Source organism: Emydura macquarii, unplaced genomic scaffold (assembly GCF_026122565.2).
Source record: "Emydura macquarii macquarii isolate MOO-44397 ecotype Brisbane River unplaced genomic scaffold, CSIRO-AGI_Emac_v2 contig_2362, whole genome shotgun sequence".
Lineage (NCBI taxonomy): Eukaryota > Metazoa > Chordata > Testudines > Chelidae > Emydura > Emydura macquarii.
In genome coordinates, this window is record NW_027132499.1 from 3,182,382 (window position 1) to 3,207,654 (window position 25,273).

The following is a 25,273-nucleotide window of genomic DNA, read 5'->3' on the forward strand; positions in this document are numbered from 1 at the left end:
ACTAAAGGGATCCCCAAAGGCACCTGTTTTATACTTGAAAGCTCAGAATTATTGCTGTATGGTAAAACTTTCTGATATGAAACATTAGCCATGAAGAAACTGTGCAATAACATTTCTGTTATCTTGAATGGCAACAGAAGAGGTAGGATTTACATGACTTTGGTTGGATTGTAGATACAATATAAATATTGATTAGAACTTCAACACAGGGTTATATAAAATTATATGTAAAATAATTTTACAGTAAGCCTTATTCACCCACTTTAGTAAAACAGTTTCAGATCCTTGGATGAAAGGCATTGTAGATGAAAAACTACTATTAAATTGTTCTTGACAATGTTTTTTTTAGATGTCATACAATTGATATGGAATAGGATAGTTTGGAATAGAATATTCTTAATTTTTAAGGTATTTAAATAATGGGCTCACAGATACAGACTTTTAAATTTGCTTTCAGAAAATGAAAACAAATTTGTTTTTCTTAGTAGAAAATCACAACTTAAAAAAAATGTAATACCTTTAAGAATGTTAGTGAGTCTTTGTTCATTTATTTTTTGCTTGTTAATAAAAAACCCACAAACTAAAAGTGTGCAGCAGAAATGCTAGAAAAACATTTCACCTCTCAGTTCTTGTTTGAGTTACTTTCTGGTATCTCAACAGTCCACTTATTAAAAAAATGAACAAACAGCACTCTAGTCACTCAACAATTTAATTTTTTTTTCAGAATGTGTTAACACAATATATACATATAAACACATTAACATGCATTAACAAGGAATCTTCTGATATTATTCAGTGAAATAAAACACTGAAAAACCCGTTTCTTACATTTGACATTTTTTACGTTCACTATCTTCATAGAAGTTTTACTGTGATTATGAGAGTAATTTAGGGCTTCCCACATCTAAAAGGTTTTTTCCCCCACAAAGTTAGAATGCAATCATTATCTCCATACAAGAGTCAAGATTCTTTAAACTAGTGTTTCCCAACCTGGGGCAACGTAATCCAGTGAAGTCAAGACACAGAGAAGAACAGTAGGGAACAGGAACTTTCACGACCCAAGGTATCTTCCACCATGCAAATTATTATTATTTATTTGTTTGTTTATGGTTAGCACCCACAATATGCTTGATACTTTCAAAAAAGAAAATACAGTCACTTTCCCAAAGCGCTCACAATCTAAAGATAGACAGAAACAGACCCAGGTTAGCAGGAATGTATATAACATACAGAGTGGCAAACATGATGCTTGGCAAAATGAGGTTAAGCTACAAAACAAACAAACAGAAATATTACTTTTGTCATTATTTCAGAAGAATTCTCTGTAGTCAAAATGATGTAAAGAGTCTTTGGAAGGACTTAACTATGGAGACTGTAGGGGCCTTGTGATGAGCTCAGGAATGCAAAAGGGGCAGCATGGAAGAATGGAAATAAACCACAGAAAGGTTTAAGTGAGAATCTGAAAATGGGCAGACAAGGCTGGCATTGTTGGGAGAGCAAAATGGATGGGGAAGGGGCTATGTGAAATGAGATGGGGGGGATAAGTAAGGAGTAGTAGAGTTACAGAGGCTTACACAGCACTCAGCTGAGTTGCAAACCATATGGCCATACGAAGCTACCAGTGGGTGTTCCTTCCACCTCACTCCAGAAAGGGGAAGTCACAAATCAAGAGAACAACATGAAAGTAAAATACACAAAGACAAAAAACCCAAACGGAAGATAAAAATAGGAGACAGAAAAAAAGGGATAGAAAAGGGTAGGTTGTGGCAACTATGCTGAACAATGAAGTAAGGGGACAACAGCTAACCCGTAACAGGGAAAATGTTGAGTGCCATTGTTCTAAGCCAGAGTTTCTCAACTTTTTTTTCTGAGGCTCCCCCAATATACTATAAAAACTCTAGGGTCCAGCAGGAGAAGGGGGGAAACTCGGGGTTCTGACCACCGGGTGGGGCCCTTGAACACGTGTAGTTTGACTTCTATGGAAGCGAGCGAGGGAGGGAGAGAGCCTGGAGGAGCTTGCGGCAGCTCCGCAAGGCATGGTTCAGGGTTGGAGCACCACCCTTATCCATGACTCACCTCAACAGGCCACCTAGCTTGTCAGAGTTATGAGGGGTGCAACCAAAAACTATAACTCAAAGGGGGTAGGGGGGCTCAGCTCAAAAAGTCTGAAAACCGCTCAGGGTGTAGGCAGGGGATAGCTAGGGACTGTGTGTAGGCAGGAGGCAGCTCAGGATGGAAGGAAGGGGAGTAGCAGGGGGTAGCTCAGGGTGTAGGCAGGGGATAGCTAGGGACTGTGTGTAGGCAGGAGGCAGCTCAGGATGGAGGGAGTAGCTAGGGCCTGTGTGCCAGGAAGGCGCCTGTGGTTGCTGCTCCCCGAGGGCTCTGCCGGCCCCAGAGCCGAGTCCCTCCGCCCTGGTGGCTCTTACCAGCTGCGCAAGCAGTCAAAGGGGACTGGGACCTAAGGAGCAGCTGAAACCACGGCTACCAGCAACAGGAAACTGAGAACGCCGTGGCTGTCCGCTCCATAGCACCAGCTAGAGCAGCCACCGCCCCCCAGTGCCTGGCTCCAGCTTCCAGCCTCCAACGTGGCCAGGGGAGAGGGCCATGGTGGGGGTAAGGGGCTGGGAGAGAGATTTAGCCCCAGGAGGGATGCTGGGACTCAGGGTTTCAGCCCCACAGATCCTGGTTTTAGCCCTATGGGGAACACAGGGTATAATGGCTTTAGTCCTATGGGGCCACTAGGACTTGGGGTTTCAGCCCAGTCGCTCCAGGCTTTAGCCTCACAGGGAGTGTTGGGGTTCAGGCTCCAGTCGCAGAGACCCCTGAAATGGCACATGGTCCCCCAAGGGACTGCAGACCCCCGGCTAAGAACTGCTGTTCTAAGCAGACTGTTATTCAAGCAAACCAGAACAAGACTCCCCATGGGTTTGTAACAGATTTTCTTTGCACTTTTGCAAATGCACTTAGTGTACATGACAATATGCAGATAACAAGACTAGTTCAGGTGAAGAACAGACAAGAAACATTCCTTCCACTCAGCATTCAAGAAGACAAACCAGGAGTAACCAGTGAAATTTAATAATAAATCATGAAAGACCTCATTGTCTTATTTTGGAAAGAAAAATGAAAGACAGTAAAATTTTACTCTAAATTTTCATTCCCCACCCCCTGATCTCCAAACAAGAATATGATGAAATATATTAGTCATTAGTCATATGGTGGCAAACCAAACAGTTCTGGTTCAAATTCCTCAATAGATTTCAGCACTAGATTTGCATCCTTTGTAAGATCTTGATTCAAATTTTCATCTGGGATCATAACCACTTGCATCCCAGCTGCTAATGCTGCTTGCACTCCAAGTGGAGAATCTTCAAACACAAGACACTGAGAAAATAAAGACATAAGGTTAAAATGCTGAAATAATTACTTGCATAGTCATAAGAAATGATGGCACATTATATATAGGAATACATGCAAAGTCACTTTCTCAAGTTGAGTAAGTGAACTATAGGGCCTGATTGTGCACTAGAGAAGTCAGTGAAAGTTTTGTTATTGATATCAATGAGTGCTGATTGATCCCCTAATTCAGAAGAACAGCTAGTCATAATGTAAATGGTTTTCAGTGCAGTTTAGTAATGTATTCCAGTGAACTGTTGGAAAATTTAACATTTCCTACTCCACAAAGGATCTGGGCCCAACTGACATGCATATTTTCAATAGTTATATAGGCTCTCTCAAACAACAACACATACCAAAATGTTGGGCCAGATCCTCAGATGAAGCTAGAGGAACCGTGACATGAAAATCTGGCCCACTGCCTTCAAGTGTGATAAAGAAGTACTAGAAATTATGTTCTTGTTAAGAAGGAGATGTTAACATTCTTTTTCTTGTGAAGAAAGATTGCTGCTTCTTGAAAAACACATCAGCACAAATGGGTTCTGAGCACATCCAGCATGCTTAGATGAAGATTCGTGAGAGGTGTTGCTTGACCTGTGAGCTCACTTGGGTTCAAGAACTGATGCAATTTTTGGCCCATGCTATTGCTTATAACAAACTGTAAACAAGATATATGCAAAATGCATGAGCCATTTCATATTTTTTCAGATGTATTTTGTGCTTAAAACAAATGTTTTTTCATGCTATAGAAGCTTTAAGTTTTTGGATAGCTGGAATGCATTTAGAATATAGCAAACATTTTAGTAAGAAACAATGAATGCATGGCTCAGGAACTTAAATGCTGTGTCTTCTGCTAAATGGATATCTCAACTAGAGATGTAATGAAATATAAAACATTAACTGGAGCCTAATATGTAAAGCCACACCACATGAAATAATTTGTATTACTGAATGTCCATCGCTGTGGTTTCAAAAGAATTCTCTTATGTTAGTTTGTTCTATATTTAAACCTGAAACCCAATGAGTCATATCCTGACCCACTGAAGTCAACGGTAAAACTCATCGATTTCAGTGAAGCCAGGATTTCACCATATACTTGTAGCAATAATTTATCTGAATAAGCAGTATTAGACAGCAAGACAGTTAAGAATATCTGAAAGCTTTAGAAAACTGCCAGAAACAGATTCTAATATATGCACAAATTTTGTGCATCTAGAAATGTTACTTGCATGTATCTGTTTATTGCTTAGCAGAGATGTTCTAAAATTGATATTATAATCTCTATTTTATAATGCAGGAAGGGTTGAGAGGGGAGAAGAAGAAGCCACTGAACTTGTGCAGTCTTGTGGATCTTCAAGACGTGTGTCCCTATGAGTGCTCCGCTTCAGGTACGCATGCTCCTCTTGAGCACTTGATCAGAGATTTTCAGTTAGCAGTGTCAGTTTGGCATGCACATGCATGCTGGATATCAAAGTTATACAGGGGTGTGTGGGTGAAACCCCCTCAGTTCCTTCTCCACCCAAGCATCCCCTAATGAACAGTCAGAAGCAGAGAGGAAGGAGGGCAGGTAATGGAGCACCCACAGGATACACATCTTGAAGAACTGCATTTATGGCATAAGGTAGGTGAATAACCACTTCTTCTTTGACTATTGTTCCTATGGGTGCTCCATTTTAGGTGACTTTCGAGCAGCATCTCCAGATGGAGGAGGGAACTTCAGAACAGAATTCAAAACTGAAGAGATTACTGAAGAACCAAGAGCCGAATCAGACTTCATAGAATGGATCAGGATATAATTTTTTGAAAACGTGTATTGAAGCCCATGTATGGAGTATTCATGGTTAAGCCAGGCTTTTGAAAAAAGGTGAAAAAAAGTATTGGTTTGTTTGCCATTAATACCAGCACAGGGAGAGATAGAAGGAGGGAGGAAACTGTATCATGGGAGGTCGAAGCCATGCTCCCACCCCCTCACAACGTTTTGGTACCATGAGCCATTGCAAGCCCTTTCCAAAATCCTTTGCGGCTAGTTGAACAGTGGGATAGCTACCCATAATGCACTGCTCTGTGCATCCATGCAAGCACTGCTCGTGAGGATGCACTCCACCGACATGAGTGTCACAATGAGGACACACGTGGCTCATTTAATTACTGAAAGGGCTGGATGTCGACTTAAATTAAGTTGACTTAACTTTGTCATGTAGACATGCCCTCAGCAAGCTGTCACTCACAGGTATAAGCCTCTTGGCAGGAGAGACAACAGTTGAAACCTGGCAAGCCAGGCATTCCCTGCCAGAAAAAAAAATGAGTCTCCCCAAGAGCAAAGAGAGGAGATAAAACATTCCTCTGACTACTTATCTAGCTAACACTAACTAACCATAAAAACTATCTTACTATTTAAAAATAGTAGAAAGTCAAGGCCTGCTCAAGAAGAACATGCTAGAGCGCCATCTCAGGCTGAGGCAGTTGAGAAAGAACTGAGGGCAGTTTGTCCACACACCCCATATAGCCTCAGTATCCAGCACAAGGAGGAACAGAATGCATGCATGGGTGGAACTGACACTGCTAACTGAGTATCTCCAATCAAGGGCTTGAGAGGTGCATGCGTACCTGAAGTGGGACACCCACACGGACAAGGCTTGAAGTAGTAGTATATTGCGGATAGCTATGCATACTGTTTGTGCTTTTTCCAAAGCCTGTCTTATGAGGGAGAGAAAACCACTTCAAGGATGAAGGAACTGGCCACATATAGAGAAACTAGCCATTTAAAGATATACATACTGTCAGAACCAAGCTAGAATCATGATATTTTCCTTACAGGCTTAAAATTGTCTCCTTGGTGACTAAGAATCAAGACATTTTTCTTGCAAACTTTAAATTGTCTCCTTGGTGACTAATTATCTACATGCTAAACTCTTGCGGATGGGAAGAGTGAAGACAATCAACACACTGAATACAAACCCAGCATACTGTTATCCAGAAGGTTGGGGTGGGTAAAGTTACAATTCTGAAGAATACCAGGGCATAAGACAAGTCTGCTTACTTACAACCTAAAAATGAAGAGGACTTTTTTTGTTTGTTTTTAACTTTTCCCTGGGGTCTAAATGATAACACAGTAAGTTTTGACATTTGAAAAGACTCGCACAGCCATCTGAAAAAACAAACATTCTTATACTACTAACATTATCTAAAGTTTAAAGATTTGTGTATAGTTTAAGTTCAAGTAAACCTGTTTACTTAGTGCGCGCGCACGCGCACACAAAGAAAGCAACTGCAGGACTAGTCCAGTAGTCAGTAATTTTTAATAGAAAATACTACTGAAATAGTCTCCAGCATGAATAAAATGGTTTTATATTATTTTACATAAAAGGAACCACTACATAATATAGGGTGGGATTCTAACAAATGCACAGGATTGGTCTAATTCTGCTTCCCATTCAAGTTAGAGGGAATTTTATCACTGATTTCAACAAGGAGCAGAAATAGGCCAATGCAGAGTGCTTTTGAAAAATCTCATTCATAAAATATTAAAGCATGGGTCATTTGCTGGTTTAAGCTACAGTAAATGGTGGATTCTCTGTAACTTGAAGTCTTTAAATCCTGATTTGAGGGCTCCTGTAACTCAGCCAGAGGTTATAGGTCTATTTCAGGCATGGGTGGGTGAGGTTCTGTGACCTGTGATGTGCAGTAGGTCAGACTAAAAGATCACAATGGTCCCTTTTGGCCTTAAAGTCTATGAGTCTATTCTTCTGCAGGAAAAGTACCACTTTCTTATTTGCAACATACATATTTTGAAAGGATTTACCCATTTACAGGATTAGGTAAAGTTTTATTATTCCCATTTTGTAGATAATATTTCAAAGTCAAAATTATATGTAATTTAATTAAAATTAGTCAATATTAAATTTCTGGGTTATTTTCCAAGCACATTTAAAATTATACTGAACAGAAAATGACCAAAACCTAACCACCCAGATAAGAAGAACCCAGACTTTTTGATCTATTTATGGTACTCATATGACCCCCCACCAGTGTAGTATACGAACACCTCACAATCTTTAATGTATTTATCCTCAATACTCCTCTGAAGTAGAAAATTCCATTAAACCCTATATTATGGATAGGAAAATGAGGCATAGAGAGGTTAAGTGATTTATCCAAAATAACAGGGGAATCTTCAGCAGAGCAGGAATTGAAGCCAACTCTATTAAGTCACAGTCTAGCATCCTAATCACTGGGTCATCCTTCCACTCCAATCTTTGTGGCTAGGGTACATTTGAACAAAATATGAGCTTTTTTTGCTAAACCTTAAATGGGCTCTCATTTTTTCATCCTAGAATACAAATTATTCTTATACTTCCATGAAAATCTTGTGTTCAGAGGGGGATATTCTCAAACCAAGTGCAGGTACGGGTCTGCGGCTGGGTGAGCAGGGAACTGAGCCAAAGTTAAAAAAAATAGGAGTAACGTGTGCAATGGTTAAAGCAAAAAAATGGAAAAAAATGTTAAATTTCAGGCTAAAAGTAGTTCAGTACAGTATTTTTTTTAAAGAGGTGCAACATGTATGAATAGTCTTTGAAAGCATTAAAATGTAAGAAGTATACATGAAATTACAAGTTTGTACTTTTAATTTTCTGATAACTCTACAATGATTTTTTCCTGACTGGTGGAACACAGAGTGAATAAAAATAGATTATTTTAAAAATAGGATTTTTAAAATTTATATTAAATACAGGTTTGCTGCCAAGTTTTCAAGAAAGTCAAAGTCCTGAACTGGTGGAAGTCACTGGTTGAGCAACTGGAAGCAGAGTTTACTCAAGGGCTAAACCTGTTTTTGACAGCTGTAGCCTCTTCTGCAGGTGTAAAGAGAATATTTTCTTCACTTCAGTTTATTCCATAGTTCAGTTCAAGGACAAGTTTATTCAAAGTTAAGAAACCAACTGGGAAAGGGTAAAGCAGAAAAGCTCAGTTTTTATTCATAGATTGAAGAAGAAAAGCAAGTGTGAGAGAATGAGATCTACCAGTTCTAGAAATCTTGAAGGGCATAATGAACAGAAACAAGCTGTTCAATACACTAACTACACTAACATCTTTTGTTTAAGAAGTCAGTTGGTTTTAAATACAAAATATGTTCTGATATTTTTTTTCTTATGTATCCAGCACATTTAAGGTAGTTTAATTAAAAATAAAATAAAATAAAATGTTGTTTTTGTGCATTTTAAATGAATTTGACTATTCATCCAAATAGCATTTGACATAAATTGCAAAGAAAAAATAACTGTCATCTAGTAAATAAATGCATCATTCACTATTTTTCTAAAATCGTAAGAATATATAAAAATCTGAATAAAAGTAAATTATGCAATATAGTTGATAAAATAAATATGTATAGGTATAGTACATCCCCCTGGCTACCAAACGGAAGCACCAAATAGGCAATAAGGCTATATTTAGTTGCCAGTCATAGAGCCATAGAATTGTAGGACTGGAAGAGAGCTCAAGAGGTTTTCTAATCCAGTCCCCTACACTCAAGGCAGGGTTAAGTATTATCTGGACCAGCCCTGACAGGTGTTTGTCTAACCTGCTCTTAAAAATCTCCAGTGATGGAGATTCTACAACCTCACTAGGCAATTTAGTCCAGTGCTTAATTACCCTGACAGAGAGGAATATTTTCCTAATGTCCAACCTAAACTGCCCTTGGTGCAATTTAAGCCCATTGCTTCTTGTCCTATCCTCAGAGGTTAAAGAAAACAATTTTCTCCCTCCTCCTTGTAACAATCTTTTATGTACTTGAAAATTGTTATCATGTCCCCCTTCCCCCCTCTTCTCTTCTTCAGACTAAACAAACCCAATTTTTTCAATCCTCCCTCATAGGTCATGTTTTCTAGACCTTTAATCATTTTTGTTGCTCTTCTCTGAACTCTCTCCAATTCATCCACATCTTTCCTGAAATGTGGTGCCCAAAACTGGACACAATACTCCAGCTGAGGCCTAATCAGTGCGGAGTAGAACAGAAGAATTACTTCTCATGTCTTGCTTACGACACTCCTGCTAATACATCCCAGAATGATGTTTGCTTTTTTGCAACATATTTTAATGGTTCCTGTAAGGAGGATTACACTGTCTCCTTAAGAGTAGAGGGGGCCAAAAAACCTGTTTCAGGGAGCTGGAATGAACAAAGGCCCAAGAAATGCTAAAGGACCTGTGTTCCATGCTGCTAATGGAAGGGAGGAAGCGGTCCTGGGTAATTAGGAGTTGGATGGGGGAAAACCCCAGAACACTGTTCCTTTAAGGGTCAAGGATGAGGTGCCTTGTAGTGTGGAGTGGGACAGGGCTTGCCTCTCTTCCAGCTAATTGTGAGGAGCTCTCTGGAGAGGGCAGTATATAGATTTCCTTCACCCTCAGAAGAGGGAAAACACTGGAAAGAGAAGGAAGCTGGAGAGAGTCCAGCAGAGGGCAACAAAAATGATTAGGTGGCTGGAGCACCTGACTTATGAGGAGGGGCTGAGGGAACTAGGCTTGTTTAGTCTGCAGAAGAGAAGAATGAGGGGGGATTTGATAGCAACCTTCAACTACCTGGAAGGGGGGTCCAGGGAGGTCCAGGGAGGATGGGGCTTGGCTGTTTTCATTGATGGCAGATGAGAGAACAAGGAGCAATGGTCTCAAGCTGCAGTGGGGGAGGTCTAGGTTGGATATTAGGAAAAACTTTTTCGCTAGGAGGGTGGTGAAGCATGGGAATGGGTTACCGAGGGAGATAGTGGAATCTGTACTTTTAGAGGTTTTTAAGGCCTGGCTTGACAAAGTCCTGGCTGGGATGATATAGCTGAGGTTAGTCCTGCTTTGAGCAGGGGGTTGGACTAGATGACCTCCTGTGGTCTCCTTCCAACCCTAATCGTCTATGATTCTATGAAGCAAGAGATGGAAGACTAAACTCCAGGGAGAGAAAGCTACAAGAAATTAAGAGAAGGCAGTGGCAGGGGAAGAACTCTACATGGATGGCGGAAGACCCAGAGAGAAGTATGAAAGTTTGGATTGCAGTGATGCACTTTATTGGTAGGCTTGTTTGTGGGCACTAAGCCAGCTACTGGAAGGCGGTAGGAATCTCTATGGGGGCTCTGAAAAAGGAGGCTGCTGCAAAGGAAAGTCTGGCCACGAGAGAGTGCTCAGAAAGCGGAGAACTGTTAAAGTTACCAACCTTTCTTTAGGATAAAAACCATGCTCTGCATTTGCACTTTTTTAGTTAAAACTGGTTATTTAAATCAAAGCTTCCTGCTTGCTGATTTAAATGATGACTCAAATAGAAGATCTAAATTAGCTGTTACTTAAATCAAACCATCCAGGTTGAACAAAAACCCTTTTCTCCTGTTTCCTTTTTAAAATACTGACCCCATGTCCATCAATATGTCAGCAACTATTTGGAATCAGCCAAGAGAAAGTAAAAGATGCTTTCTGCCTTAGAGATTTAATACAGCAGAACTTAATTAATGGCTTCCAGTGGGCCATGGGAGCGCTCCCTAACATCTTCTTATGCTAGCCTCCTTCATATGTTCCCTACATTTTCTTAATTTGTTTTTCATTCCAGATTGAGCACTAAGATTTTCAATCTGTTGATCATGATCATTATGTGTAAACAAATGTCTGGATAATGTTGTGAGGCATAGAACAACTGCTGTCAAAAGGCGGAGCACAGTCCCACCTAACAATACACTGTGTTTGTGGCATACATCCATGTCTCTAAGCTCTCAGTGCATTCTGAAAGCAGAAAAAGGACAACTCTGACACGCTCTGCCTTTTTGAAGAGTACGCTTAAATGCAGCAAACATTTTTTAATCCACACTATACATAGAAACACACTTCACTTGTCTGGCTTGAAAGACCTTATTGGCTGCCGTGATGTCACTAAGCTTGTTGTATGAGAGAAGCAGATAATTATGGAAGGCAATATGCATAATGGAAAAGCTTAACTAATTCCCTGGAACTAGAGGCAATTATAACTCTTAATTACCAAAGAAGCCAGGCAAATGACCCATAATTATGATGGCTTTAATGTTACTGGAAATAAATGCACCAGGTTTTCTTTCTGCCTTTCTTGCTACTGACACCTATTGTCAGCAGCACGGCAACATTTTTAGTGAATGATGAGAGGTTTACAGAGGTTACATACAGAATGGGATTAACGATTGTGCTGCACAGCGATGGCATAAACTGTCCGCTGCCCAGGCCTACCCATGCAGGGAACTGGACTAGAGAACATCTCGAGGTCCGTTCCAGTCCTATGATTCTATGTACTAAATGTAGAGATATGAAAGTAGCCAAGTTCTTCAGTGTTTTGAATGAATAGTGCAAAATTAGCATCCATCCAACAAAGAGATATGATTATACAGTTTTTGATTGGTAGTTTCTACATTCTACTCCCCCCCAGTTTTCTTCTGAATGCTAGCTATCATTAATATTCAGTACAGCTGCTATGACATGTCTCAGAGAGGAATATTGTTGACAGTGTTGCCTTAAGACAGTTTTGACTTAGGCAGTTAACCAGATGGCTAGAAGAAAATAAAGAAATAAAACACTACATTTCATTCTTTGGCTCCACACATGCAGTTAATAATTTCAACTAGGAAACAAACAACAAGCAACAAAAAAACAAACCACAAAACAAGTGCACACACAATTTACCTGAGAAAGTGAAGTAAGAAAGTGAAGTAGATACCTGTCTGTTGTATTTTTGCACCCATCAAAAATGGCTTAAATCTTAACAAGATTAAAAAAGGCCTGGCTAGTTATATGGATATCAAGAATATCTAAAAGTAGTTATAATAAACAAAAACTTTGGAAGGGATATTAAATCTCGCGCTTCAGGGCTTAAGCCAATCTCTATTAGAGATCACATCTGAGAGGCACAGGCATAAATAATAATAATAAAAACCCCTTTCATTATAGCTATCCATGGCCATTTATGACACTGCTGTATCAACAATGTGCCAAGGGAGAAAATTAGACTTGGGGATGTTGTAATCTACTTACACATTTGTCTGATAATTAAGCAATTTCTCATTCTGATAATCTTTGGAGGAAGAATGGTGAAGAATTTCCTTTCTTTTAGAAAAAAATACTAAACTTCTCAGAACATTTCTTATATGTTATGGTATGGTTGTACTTTTGATCAACATATCAAAAACATTCAGCCCTGAATCTGCAAAGCACTTGAATACATGCTTAATCCACTGAGGCCAATTGGCCTAAAGCAAATATTTAAGAGCTTTTTAGAACCGACATCTTACTAATGTAGTATCAAATGATTCACTGTCTATATGAAAGAACTAGAATAAGACCTGGGTATTTGGGTCTTTCCTCAATTTTTTCTGTTATATATTTTATCTTATTCACTGCATTTCTTAGATTTTGTGAATCATGGGTAATACAGAGACTGAAGAGAAAAGCATCCAATTTCTGTCTCCATTTTTTGTTATTGTTGTTACCGTTAGCCTACCTCTTGGCCTGATCAAAGCAGATTCTGACTTGGTTAAATCTTTCTCACTGGAGAAGGCATCCCCTTATGGATACTGCCATAGTATTAAGGCTTAGATAGAATTAAATTAGTATTAACCTCTCCACTGAGGAAACTAGCGGCAAAACGCCAGCTTCCTTTCCCAGCATGCATAGAACCCATTTCAAATGATATATCAGAAAACCATGTCCTTCTTAAAAGAAATGCCAGATGAAGTCCTGGGGACAGGAGTGCTTAGCCTGCCTTATGATTGCTCAAGAGAAGAAGGATTTAGCAGCTTCTTAAAAAAAAAAAAAAAAAAAAAAAAAAAAAAACTTTTTCTGAGTCAAAGGAGGCCTCTTCAGTGCTTCCTGATGGATCTTTTGACTCTCAGGCTATCACTATTTGCAAGGTTTCAAACTGTACAAGAAAAAAATGTAGTTAACCTTCTGTATTGAACCCTAAGATGTAAACAGCCTGAGTAGGCAGAAGAGAAAAGTTGGAGAAAATGGCAGAGAGGATATCTGTCCCCCTCAGTTTTAATTGGTTCTGCCAAATTATTGTTACTGAAGTTTGGAATCTGGATGGATGTCCAGATAGTAGCTATGACAAGGAGGACTTTTTTTTCCATCTGTGCTTCGTGAGAAGGTTATAACTTTTCTTTCAGAAGTGGTTTTTACTACGGTTAACCAGGACTTTGCCCCCTCCAGCTAGGACTGTCACAGACTATTGTATTTATCATTAAATGACACTCAAGCAACATTCAGTGCAGAATGTGACACTTCAGTTATGTATTGGTGCTTGTTGTAGATTGCATATTATACTCACACTCCATAGGCTCAACTGACATGGACCAAATTGATGAGATTAAAAAATTTACAAATATCACATGTAAATGCCATAATCTGGAATTATGTGGTTAGATATAATCAGAATGCCAATCTCCCCCGACATCACCAATCCTCTGCAAACACTTGGAGAGCTATACTTAGAAGCAGAACATCAACTCTGGCAATACTTAGGAAGCCAAGATCCTCCAAGGGCTTGAAGCTACCAGAGTGTGGTGCAAAGGTCCCTCTAGTACACGTTAGGATGGCTGCAGGTGGAAGCCCCATTCCTAACACCTAACACACACTACAGCTAGGGAGGGGATTCTGATTGCTGGAGTTCCTAAGCACTTCTGGAACACATCCCTTGCTCTAGTGGAGGTCAGGGACAGCAAAAACCAGGAGTTTCCTCCATTTTAAAAGCTCCAACAATACCCTGCTGACTTTACAAAATCCCACAGAAGACCCTTCACAATCGCCTTTGCTAACCTTACATGTCTATAGAAGCCTCTTCCTTAGGGCAGTTTCTACACATAAAATGCAGAAGTGGCACAGCTGTACCAATGCAGCTGCACCTTTGTAGCACTTTAACAAAGACACTTTATGCTGACAGGTGAGAGCTCTCCCATTGGTGTAGTAAATCCACCTCTGTGAGAGGTGGTAACAATATCAGTGGGAGAAGATGTCTACACCGGAGCTTAGTGTTGAGACGGTATTAAATTACTATAAATCACTGTCGTTGTCAGAAGTCTAGTAAAACTTGGTAAGTCTGAATGCTAAAGGATTTGGGGTGCAAGGCCTCTTAGCACTAGACAGATTACATGGCAAATCACTAAGAATACAGAACTTGCACTTGGCACTGACATAAGCCATGGATGTTTATCCAGGTTCTGTGTCTGTAGCTGTGCTAATGTGACAGACCAACAGTCATGGTCAGCCAATGGCCAGTTTGCCTAGTGTGTACACATGGATGTGTGTAATGGTGAATCTGGGACTAACTGACCTGGCCAATTGACCCTGTAGAACAGCACAACATCAGGTGCCCGAGTGAATATTTGAAATATGTATATCAGCCGATCTCTGTTGTCCCTCCCAAAATGAATTAGAAAAACATCATGATATGCTAAATATGTACTAGCAGAGCATATTTTGTGATTCCTTTGAGAAAAGGGTACAAGTACTGGAGAATATCACATGCCACATAGAAAGACATCCCAATTAACATCTGAAGAAGGACTTTAGAACCAAGAGTCTCAGGGTAGCTAACACCTACCACAAGGGACCATTAAATAGTTCAGGTACTCAAGAAGGAGAAGAACCAGAAAGTCAGGGTAGCCAAGATCCTTCTACGGGGGACACAGAAAACAGACCAAGTACCTAAAGAAACCAAAAGAAGAAGGAAAGTCTCCATCTAAAATTAGTATCTGTACCTGCTTTGTTTGTAATCAGGATATTATGTGGAGCCAGCATTGTTACTGAGGGTTTATACTTGGGGAATTCATGCTTATTAAGGAGAGATATTATATGGCTTTTCTGTCCGTCTGTGATACCTGCTTTCGAATAAATAGCTTTGCATTGAAGAGATTTAATCCTAGCCTTCACTGGTACAGTTATTGGGTGCTCAACTGTGGGTTCGTGAATCGATCCCAACCCTACACTTAGGTCAATATAACTACATCACCTGGGGGTATGTGTGGATTCTTCACTCCCCTAAGCAACTTAGTTATACCAAAGTAATTCTGTAGTAATCCTTTACGAGGATTGTCATGCTGGCTAGATTTCGGGGAGAAGGGGGGTTGCATATATTATATTTTTTAACATCAATACGTGAGAATCATAATAATTCATATGAGATATGCCGTGTCAGGGACGGTTAGAAAGGCTATAATGTGCTAAGTAAGATGATAATGTTTATGTTCATGTGTTGTGTGTAATGGAAGTTATGGATATGGTTGATATATCTGTATTTCAAATTGTGCTGTGTCTGGGTGACATCCCAGACGGAATGGCTGCAGAACAAGCGCCTGCTTAATGGCCCATTAAGGAAACTCACAGGTACAATGGGCCAGAGGGAGAAGCCAGGGCTACACCTGATGAGTCACCAGGACTTACTCATGTGACTCTGGACTCCATCTTATTCCTGTAAAATTCCACAAGCAGCATGGCAAAGACCAAAGGACATAAAAGGCAGCTGCCCGAGATCCATTTTGTCTTTCAGTCTTTGTCTTCAGTCTTAACCTACCTCTGGATCAACTCATCTACGACTGAACTGAAGCTGTGAAACAAAGGACCGAGACCCATCCAGGTACTGGATGTATACCAGAGGGACTATACAAGTCTGCAAATGCCACAGTTCTACTAGAAACCTGATATATATGGACTTTCAAATCAATTGTATTTGTCTGATTGCTTTAATCCTTTAACTTTTCTCTTATGGTTTGTTTCTTTCTTTTTATAATAAACCTTCAGTTTTAGTTACCAAAGCATTGTCTGGCAGCGTGGTATTTTGGGTAAGATCCAAACTTATATTGATCTGGTACTGTGGCTGACCCTTTGGGGTCAGGAGAAACCTTTTTGGTAAAGAGCATAAAGTTCTAAATAACTGGTCTCTTTACTGGACCTAGTAGCTGATTGGGAGCCAGAGACTGAAATGCAGTAAAGGGGACTATGTATATTTTTATTTTGGCTTCTTGATAACCAGTGTGGGGAATCAGAAGCACTGTTTGTGGCTGGTTGGGAAGTTGGGGGAATCTGCTGGGAGAATCTGCTCTCCTTTTAGAGCCTGCCCTGACCTTGGCATTTTCAGGTGGCTACCCTAGGCACGGACGGGTCACAAGGACCACAGGTCAAGCAGACTCTATAGCTTCTAAAATTAGCTAGAGATGTCTCTCAGCCCTTTCACACCTCACCTGGTCTGCAAAACCCTTTTTTTTTTACCCCCGGTTCTCTCTACAATTCAGAGAGATGTAAACGATTAGTCAGTTTATTGTGACACTAAGGGCTTGCTACAACAGTTAACTCCAGTTACCCCACTTGAGCAAACCTAGCTGAAATGAGACCAGAGTGAATGTATTGTGAAAGAACAATTGAAATTACACAGAGTGGTTGAATTAGTGGTTGTAACTTGAATGGATGCATCCCAACTGCATTACTAGCTCAGAGTCAGTAGCACTCAAGCACCAACCACCCCCTTCAACACGCGAGATAGCTCAGGCTTTCAGCTAGGGATTTTTGTGGGTGGATGGGAGTCCGGTTAGAGTAAAAACTTAAGCTATAGCTCAAGTAAAAAAATGCAGTGAAGACAAGTCCTCAGTTACACTACGTAAGTATACACAATGAATCCTCTTTATATGTGCATTCAAGGTCTGGTCCAAAGCCTATTATGTCACGGGAAAGTCTCCCATTGACTTCAATGGGTTTTGGAGTAGACACTTCAGGTATGTCTATACAGCAACTAAACACCCATGGCTTGCCAGGGACAGGTGACTGAAGTTTGCAGAGCGCTCGAAAATTGCAGTGTAGACAATTTCTTCAGAACCAGGTCAAGCATTTCTGATCATTGGAAAACTATTTCCAGGTCATTTTTCAATTCTTCATCTGCAGATTTCCAATTGTAAATATATATTTATATACATACAGAGTGATTCTTTATGTTCACTTCCCATTAAAAAATGGACACACATTTTTGCTCAAACTTGTAAACAAAAGTCAAATTTAAGTAGAGCCCAAGGAGGAAAATGTCAACCTGTAAGATGAAAGTTTTAGAAGGTTAAGCACTGATGCGAATGGGATGCGAATAAAAACTGATATGCAGAAAAAATGTATGGTAATATTGCTATGGCTGAATGATGAACAGTTGCTACTAATATAACTGTTTCCATTGACTGCTGGTATATAAGAATTTTCATGAGTCATACTGCGTGTACTATACACAAATGCAGACACATGTTCCTTCTATAATGGTGGGCTGCTAAAAAGCCTATTTAGCACTTAACGTCAGTGATGGAAAAATTACAAAAATAAATTAGAAAAGGAACAACAACAACTTTACTAATATGTCACAATAACATAGCTGCTGGGTTATTGTTTAGCTAATTTGCATTTTTTCGCCTACTCTATGATGTACATAGTATCTAGGAACAAGGAAAAATGTGTTTAATTGGCCCATTTACCAGTAAACTTATTGAAATACTACTGAATAAATGCATTTTAAACAGCTACAGTATTTGCAAATTTGGTGTCCTACTGTTTTAACTGTCTGCAGGCTTTTTTTTTTGTTTTTATACAACATGGTTTCTCTCTTATTTTTTTTTGATATTTCATTCAGTTTCTCAAAAGTAGTCTGCAATTTTTAATCATAGTTGATTTTATTATGAAGGCATATTCTAATTCAAATAAACAGGGGAAGGGGAATCTTACGAAGTATCAAGGAGGCTGCCCAGGGAAATTATATTTCCCCCTGTTCCGTTAGTTCCATTAGGGAAAGTGAGTACTAGGCTATCATGTTTCTAACTACCGTACCAAATAAACAACCCAGCTACTTTTTCATAATCCAGTGAATGTCAGCATCATACATTCCATAATGTTAGCTGCCAGCCATTATTCTCTAGGATTTTAAGGTTCATATTAGACACAATCAGGAGAAGTATGTGAACCTAATCTTTTTTAAATTCATATTTATATTAATTTACTACTATGACAGATGGGGCAGCTCAGTACAAGAATAAGCTCAGTTACAGCACAAGTGCAAGGTTAAAGCAAACATCACTGGCAGTAAACAGAAATCAGTAAAACAGGAAGGGAAACTTACATTTGCATATCCTAAACGCCCTTCAGTGAGATGGTAATTAGGATACTCAGCATTCCTAGCTGTTGCATAAATAACATTTTATTTTGAGGCCAAAACCAGCAACTATTTTTCATAAAATTGTTTAAAGAAGGTTATCTTGAGGAGGTGGAAGTGGGAGATTTGGGGATGGGATACAAAGGAGAAATTTCAAATTTCTTGCTTCTATTCAGGATTCAATCAAGTGAAAGAATGTGCTTCTGTGACTGACAGTTGGACACAGACACTGTGACTCTGTGAAGTAATGAGAAGGTCACATTTACATGTGAGGTAACTCTGATCATTCCGGATGGCTGGAGCTTTCTTTTTATAGAAGACTGTTTGTTTAGAGGACAACACACGAAGAACTTTGTAAGGCATCTTGTGTCACAGGCCTCAAGAAATTCCCAGGCATTTCTGAAACAGTGTTCGATTATACGAACAGCAAAAATCTAACTCAATCAACAGTAGCTTGGAATAGCAATAGAGAAGTATTGTTCTTTTATGGAGAACACAGGGCAAATACTCAAGATGACCACTGTTACTGGGTATTTTATTTTCTGGTATCTGCCGTTTACTGAACTCCAAATATAGCCTGTAGGAGGAAGTCTGTGCAGTAAAAAGACTATCAGTGATACCTTCCTTTCCCCATGAAACTAATATTAATAGATTTACCCAAAGCACTGAATTTTCCTAATAAAAAATAATGCAAAACTCACACTTGTGGTTGAATCCTGATTGTAACCCTTGTGCTGGGCCACAGCCAGGAAGACTTACATAATAAAAGTAAGATGCAGCAGCAGGCCACAGATAGGAATAAAACAGGATCCGAGGCAGCGGACAGTGGTGATATCTAGGGAAAACTGACACAGATTCATAGAATCATAGAACATTAGAGTTGGAAGGGACCTCAGGAGGTCATCTAGTCCAACCCCCTGCTCAAAGCAGGACTAACCTCAGCTATATCATCCCAGCCAGGGCTTTGTCAAGCCTCAGCTTAAAAACCTCTAAGGATGGAGATTCCACCACATCCCTAGGTAATCCATTCCAGTGCTTCACCACCCTCCTAGTGAAAAACTTTTTCCTAATGTCCAACCTAGACCTCCCCAACTGCAACTTGAGACCGTTGCTCCTTGTTCTGTCGTCTGCCACCACCGAGAACAGCCTAGCCCCATCCTCCCTGGAATCCCCTTTCAGGTAGTTAAAGGCCGCTATCAAATCCCCCTCATTCTTCTCTTTTGCAGACTAAACAAGCCCAGTTTCCTTAGCCTCTCCTCATAAGTCCTGTGCTCCAGCCCCCTAATCATTTTTGTTGCCCTCCGCTGTACTCTCTCCAACTTCTGTACATCCTTTTTGTAGTGGGGGGCCCAAAACTGGACACAATACTGTAAATGCGGTCTTACCAATGCCGAATAGAGGGGAATAATCACTTCCCATGATCTGCTGGCAATGCTCCTCCTAATGCAGCCCAATATGCTATTAGCCTTCTTGACAACCAGGGCAAACTGCTGAGTCATATCCAGCTTTTTATCCACTGTTACTCCCAGGTCCTTTTCTGCAGAACTGCTGCCTAGCTCATCAGTCCCCAGTCAATAGCTGTGCATGGGATTCTTCCTTCCTAAGTGGAGGACTCTGCACTTTTCTTTGTTGAACCTCATTCGATTTCTTTTGGCCCAATCCTCCAGTTTGTTTAGGTCCTCTGTATCCTATCCCTACCTTCCAGGGTATCTACCACTCCCCCCAGCTTAGTGTCATCCGCAAACTTGCTGAGGGTGCAATTTACCCCATCTTCCAGATCATTAATGAAGATGTTGAACAAAACCGGCCCAGGACCGACTCCTGGGGCACTCTGCTTGTGACTGGTTGCCAGCTAGACATGGAGCCATTGATCACTACTCGTTGAGCCCTATGCTCTATCAGTTCTCTATCCATTTTATAGTCCATTCATCCAACCCATACTTCTTTAACTTGCTGATAAGAATACTGAGAGAGATAGTATCAAAAGCTTTGCTAAAGTCAAGGTATATCACATCCACCACCTTCCCTACATCTACAGAGCCAGTCACCTCATCATAGAAAGCAATCAGGTTGGTCAGGCATGACTTTCCCTTGGTGAATCCGTGTTGACTGTTCCTGATCACCTTCCTCTCTTCCACGTGCCTTAAAATCGATTCCTTAAGGACCTGCTCCATGATTTTTCCAGGGACTGAAGTGAGGCTGACCGGTCTGTAGTTCCCTGGATCCTCTTTCCTCCCTTTTTTGAAGATGGGCACTATATTTGCTTTTTTCCAGTCCTCAGGGACCACCCATTGTTGCCATGAGCTTTCAAAGATAATAGCCAATGGCTCTGAAATCACCTCAGCCAACTCCCTCAGCACCCTCGGGTGCATTGCATCTGGCCCCATGGACTTGTGTATGTCCAATCCTTCTAAATAGTCTTGGACCTGTTCCTTCAGCACTGCGGGATGTTCGCCTCCTTCCCATTCTGTGCCACCCAGTGAAGCAGTCTGGGAGCTGATCTTGTCTGTGAAGACAGAGGCAAAAAAGGCATTGAGTACCTCAGCTTTCTCCACATCCTCTGTCACTAGGTTGCCTCCCTCATTCTCTAAGGGGCCCACACTTTCCCTAATCTTCCTCTTGTTGGCAACATACCTGTAGAAACCCTTCTAGTTCCCCTTCACGTCCCTTGCTAGCTGCAACTCCAATTGTGCTTTGGCCTTCTTGATTTCATTCCTGCATGTTCGAGCAGTATTTTTATAATCCTCCCTAGTCATCTGACCAAGCTTCCACTTCTTGTAAACTTCTTTTTTGTGTTTAAGTTCGCCAAAGACTTCTTTGTTAAGCCAAGCTGGACGCCTATCATATTTGCTATTTTTTATGCACATCGGGATGGTTTGCTCCTGTGCCCTCAATAAGGTTTCTTTAAAATACAGCCAGCTCTCTTGGATTCCTTTCCCCCTCATATTAGCCTCCCAGGGAATCCTGCCCATCAGTTCTCTGAGGGAGTCAAAGTACGCTTTTCTTAAGTCCATGGTCCGTATCCTGCTGTTCTCCTTTCTTCCTTTTGTTAGGAGCCTGAACTCGACCATCTCATGGTCACTGCTGCCTAGGTTGCCAGCCACTTCTACTTCCCCTACCAAATCTTCCCTGTTTGTGAGCAGCAGGTCAAAAGAAGCAGGGTCCCTAGTTGGTTGCTCCAGCACTTTCACCAGGAAATTGTCTGCGACACTATACAAAAACTTCCTGGATTGTTTGTGCTCTGCTGCATTGTTCTTCCAGCAGATGTCAGGGTGATTGAAGTCCCCCATGAGAATCAGGTTCTGTGAACTGGAAACTTTCCCTAGTTGAGTAAAGAAAGCCTCATCTACCTCATCCTCCTGGTCTGGTGGTCCATAACAGACACCCACCACAACATCACCTTTATTGTTCTTGCTTCTAAGCTTAACCTGGAGACACTCAACTGGCTTATCTCCAGTTTCATACTGGAGCTCAGAGCAATCATAGTGCTCTCTTACATACAGTGCAACTCCTCCACCCTTTCGCCCCTGCCTGTCCTTCCCGACCAGTTTATACCCATCCATGCCAGTGCTCCATTCGTGTGAGTTACTCCACCAAGTCTCAGTTATTCCAATCATGTCATAGTTTCTTGACTGTGCCAGGACTTCCAGTTCCTCCTGCTTGTTTCCCAGGCTTCTTGCTTTTGTGTAGAGGCACTTGAGGTAAGTAGCCGATTGGCCTACTTTCACAGTATGAATCGGGAGGCCTCCCCTGCTGCACCCTCCTCCTTCTGCTTCCTTGTGGTGTCCCTCTTCCCCACTTACCTTCAGGCTTAGGTCTCCGTCCCCCGTCAAATCTAGTTTAAAGCCCTCCTCACTAGGTTAGCCAGACTGTCTGCGAAGATACTCTTCCCTCTCTTCATTAGGTGAATCCCGTCTCTTCCTAGTAATCCTTCTTCCTGGAACAACATTCCATGATCGAAGAATCCAAAGCCCTCTCTTCGACACCACCTATGTAACCACGCATTTACTTCCGCAATGCGACGGTCCCTACCTGGGCCTTTTCCCTGAACAGGGAGGATGGATGAGAACACCACTTGCGCTTCAAACTCCTTTATCTCTTTTCCCAGAGCCACATAGTCTGCAGTGATCCGCTCAAGATCATGTAAGGGTCAGTTTCTTCTTCGGCACTGAATGACGATAATACCATGAACAGGAGGCTGTGGTAAAGGCCTCTGCAGAACACTGTCTAACCTGAATCTTGATGAAAATCCAGCAGTACATAAAGTAATCTAGACGCTCTTATGACTTTAGACATAAGAAAACTTCAGCTCAATGTGCAGCAGCAGTCAAACAGGCCAACAGAATGTTTGGAACGAACAGGAAAGGGACAGAAAATATTGTTATTCCCCAATATAAATCCATGATGCACCCACACCTTGAATACTATTTGCAGTTCTGGTTGCCCCATCTCAAAAAGGACATGTGGAAAGGGAAAAGATTAAGAGACGAGAAACAAAGATGATGAAGGAATGGAACGGCCTCCATTCAAGGAGAGAATATAAAGATTAGGATTGTTCATCTTAGAAAAGAGACTACTAAGAGGGGTTATGACAGACATCTATAAAAAACATGAACAGTGTGGAGAAAGTGAAGAAGGAAGTGTATTTCCCCCTTCATGTAACACAAGAACCAGGGGTCAACCAATGAAATTAATAGGCAGCAGGTTTAAAATAAACAAAAGGAAGTACTTTTTGACACAATGCATAATTAACTCAATGTCATGGGATTTTGTGATGGCCAGTCAAAAGTATAACTGGGATCAAAAGAGAATTAGATGAGTTCATGGAAGCTAGATCCATAAATGGCTATTAACGAAGTTGGTGAGTAATGCAACCCTAAGTTCAGGGCAACCCTAAACTTTTGACTGCCAACAGCAGGAGGGGAAGATGGGGGTGGATCATTCCAATCGCCCTATTCTGTATATTCCCTTGAAACTCTGGTACTAGCCACTGTTGGAGACAGGATACCGGTATCGACGGACTATTGGTGATCCAGTACGGCTATTCTTATATTCCAATTAGAACCATACTTTCAAAACCCATCACCAAAGCCCATCTTTAAAAGAATAGCTGCAGTTTTATATATCTAAAATTGATAATCAGACATTATTTCAGAAGCTGGTCTAAAGTCTGACCCTGAGTATGATAAACTGATTCTCACCAAAATAATTCCAGAAGAGTTCCTATATCATCAGTTCTGTACGCTGTTTATGGTAACATCAAAAGGATACCAAAAATCAATTTATCTGTCCTGGTACCTCATCACTCTTGAATCTGAGTGTTTCAGAAACACTAAAGAAATGCACATTATTAATATTGGTAGCTAGTTATCTGGACTCCATTAAAACAGGTTCAACTCTATGTCTTTCATTTTAACCATGTTACCTATCAGCTCTGTATTCTCGGGGAACCAGGGCGCAAAACCCCTACTATCTGACTTACCTGAACTGCCCTCACTCCTCCCCCACCCCCAGTCTCTGCTTGAACCAGAACCGATCAGAGACGGACCTACCAAAAGCAATGAAAAGGCAGGGGGAGACACACCTAAACACCTCCAGACAAGGGTGACAGGATTAAGGCAACTCCCCTCACCTCATCTACATCAAAGATGTGAGGAGGAGGAGTCTCCATTAGCACACCGAATGGAAAACAGAGAGCCTCATTTGCATCAAAGATGGAACAAGGAAACATCTCTATTAGCAAACTGAATGGAGAACCAAACTCCAAGGCAGGAACCGCACTGAACTCTGGGATCAGTGAAGCACGGAAGCATGGCATGATGGGAGACCTCTGCTCCAGATGTTAATGAATCCACACCTGCACACACCCAGCTCAGCAGTTATCAGACCAATTCTAGTCATAGATCCTTTACTGATTTCCGAAACACTGAATCTGCCTGATTGCATGGTGAGCTCCTCGAAGGAACACTGCCCATAGCCAGGAATGATCAGTTCCTATTGTCCAGCCTAAACAAAACAACTCTTGTATACTCCCTTGAGTCATCGTTTACTCATAAACAAATCTAGTGTTCTCCCCTGAACCATTGTTTCTCCCCTACAAAAACCCCTACCCAAGTTCAAAACTCTGTTCTGATGCCTGGATCTAAAAGCTCCATCAGTTCCACTGGGACTTCATCTTATCCTGACTGATCGTGTTGTGGGCTTTATCTGTCTCAAGCACTCCGGACCCTAAGCTGAATAGCCTGTCACCTGGGAACCTTTGACCGATTGAAGCTGTGCTGAGTGGTGAAACCCCAACTCTCTCTCTCTCTTCTCTGGTTAAGCCCACTTTTTCCGCTTCAGACCTAATTTGATTTCTCTCTCTCTCTCACTCCAGGTATAAGTTTCTAAACCTGACCTGTAATCAAAGTTGGTCTAGATTTCCTCAATACCCCAGTTGAAACCATGTAATATTGTAACTGTTTTGTTTATGGGTCTCTCCTTGCATGGCTATAACTCTATAAACCTGGCAATAAAATAACTTTTATAATCAAGCTGGTTGCCAGACTCTCGCCAAACTTTTTTTACTCTTTCGTGTTCTCGGCTTCCCTATCTTGCTCTGCAGCAACATTTCTTTTACCTAAGCCAAAGATCCCTGAAATGCCCAAAAATCTCGTGGGGTTCGCTCATCAATGGGGTTATTCCCAGAAAAATTGTAACGTGAAAGTGAGGATAGGGACGTGC

The 25,273-nt window shown here is 41.0% G+C and overlaps 1 protein-coding gene across 2 annotated transcripts in view; it reads right to left on the bottom strand.

Moving 5' to 3' along the window:
• Positions 1-693: 693 nt before the first annotated feature.
• PUDP (pseudouridine 5'-phosphatase) overlaps positions 694-25,273 on the bottom strand; it is a 126,305-nt gene continuing 101,725 nt past the window's right edge. For both annotated transcript variants that reach the window (XM_067561002.1, XM_067561001.1), the window contains exon 4: positions 694-3,384. In XM_067561002.1, coding sequence (XP_067417103.1) covers positions 3,208-3,384 — 177 coding nt within the window. In that variant the 3' untranslated portion in view covers positions 694-3,207. The remainder of the gene's footprint in view (positions 3,385-25,273) is intronic.